Source organism: Austrofundulus limnaeus, unplaced genomic scaffold, assembly GCF_001266775.1.
Source record: "Austrofundulus limnaeus strain Quisiro unplaced genomic scaffold, Austrofundulus_limnaeus-1.0 Scaffold1212, whole genome shotgun sequence".
Taxonomy (NCBI): Eukaryota; Metazoa; Chordata; class Actinopteri; order Cyprinodontiformes; family Rivulidae; genus Austrofundulus; species Austrofundulus limnaeus.
The window spans coordinates 62,797-63,927 of record NW_013953614.1 but is presented as its reverse complement, the minus strand read 5'-3'; the positions used below and the strand labels follow the sequence as shown (position 1 = coordinate 63,927).

The following is a 1,131-nucleotide window of genomic DNA, read 5'->3' as shown; positions in this document are numbered from 1 at the left end:
CTGCAGAACTCTCCATCCATGTGACTTGTTGCTCAGGATTTGATCCCAGTGTCATTTTTGCAGAGTCAAAACCTCATTTTCAACAGCAGTCCAGCTGAAACACGGACATTGCACGTCTCTTAGGGTTCACAATTGTATTTTTTCTAAAACCAACTATGAAAAGCTTCATAAWTGAATGTGTGTTTTTAGGTGTGGTGTGTGGAGTCTGATGAGCAGCAGTACCAGAACTGGACTGTGGACAGTGGACAACACATCCTGGACATCTCCAGTCTCACAGCAGGGAAACAGTACTGGATCACTGTGGCAGCAGTGAACGGAGCGGGAGTGGGCTCGCTCAGTGACCCTCACGGATTTATCATCAGTGAGACCAGCATCTGTCTGCCTCTTCATTTACATTTGTGTCTGTAAATAACTGCATCCTKTGTTCYTGCTGTTGCTCAGACCCACAGTCAGAACAGTCMCAGACAAATGACCACATCCAGAGTCCTTCTGTGGTGTTGGACCTGCTGCAGGACCCCGTGGTGATCGGCAGCGCTGGTGCAGTCCTGTGGTGTATCCTGATGGTTGCAGCTGTTTGCCTCTTCAGACGCCACAGTAATTCTCTGTTACCTCGACACAGCAAGGCTAAAGGTTTGAGTGCAGAAAGTTTGCATGTTCCCCATTTTTAGGGAATTCTAATCATCCTGTTTTCTGGGTTTTTTTTTTGTTTGTACAGGTCTGCAGAGACTAGCCAGTGAAGACCTGATCATAAAACACAGGTAAAGAGCTTATTTTTATCCTAATGTTACATCCTGATGTGAGTACAGGGATGAAAAAGCAGAAAACAAAAACCTGGTTTTGTTTTTAAAAAGACTTCTGACCGAGCAGCATGATGTAAAACATATGGAAAAAATATCCTCTACAGGATGGCCACCCCGGATTCTCCATGGATCTCTGGGAGCTGGAGACCTCCCTTTAACAAGAAGTACCAGGACCTGTGGGCCCAGGGCCTGAAACAATCTCAAATCAAGAGCACCAGTGAGTTCCCATGATACAGTTCTAGAACTATTTCTGGAGCCACATGAGCTATAGTTATAGATGCAATAACTGAAGAAATCAAAAAGAAAAAATTGTATAGGTCTTCTGGACGGG

At 45.0% G+C, this 1,131-nt stretch overlaps 1 protein-coding gene across 1 annotated transcript in view; it reads left to right on the top strand.

Moving 5' to 3' along the window:
* Positions 1–1,131, top strand: part of robo4 (roundabout, axon guidance receptor, homolog 4 (Drosophila)) — a gene marked incomplete at its 5' end in the record, with an annotated part of 49,984 nt that overhangs the window by 30,145 nt on the left and 18,708 nt on the right. Inside the window, 4 exon segments of the mRNA XM_014031264.1 lie at positions 190–361; positions 442–630; positions 716–758; positions 905–1,017. Coding sequence (XP_013886718.1) covers positions 190–361; positions 442–630; positions 716–758; positions 905–1,017 — 517 coding nt within the window.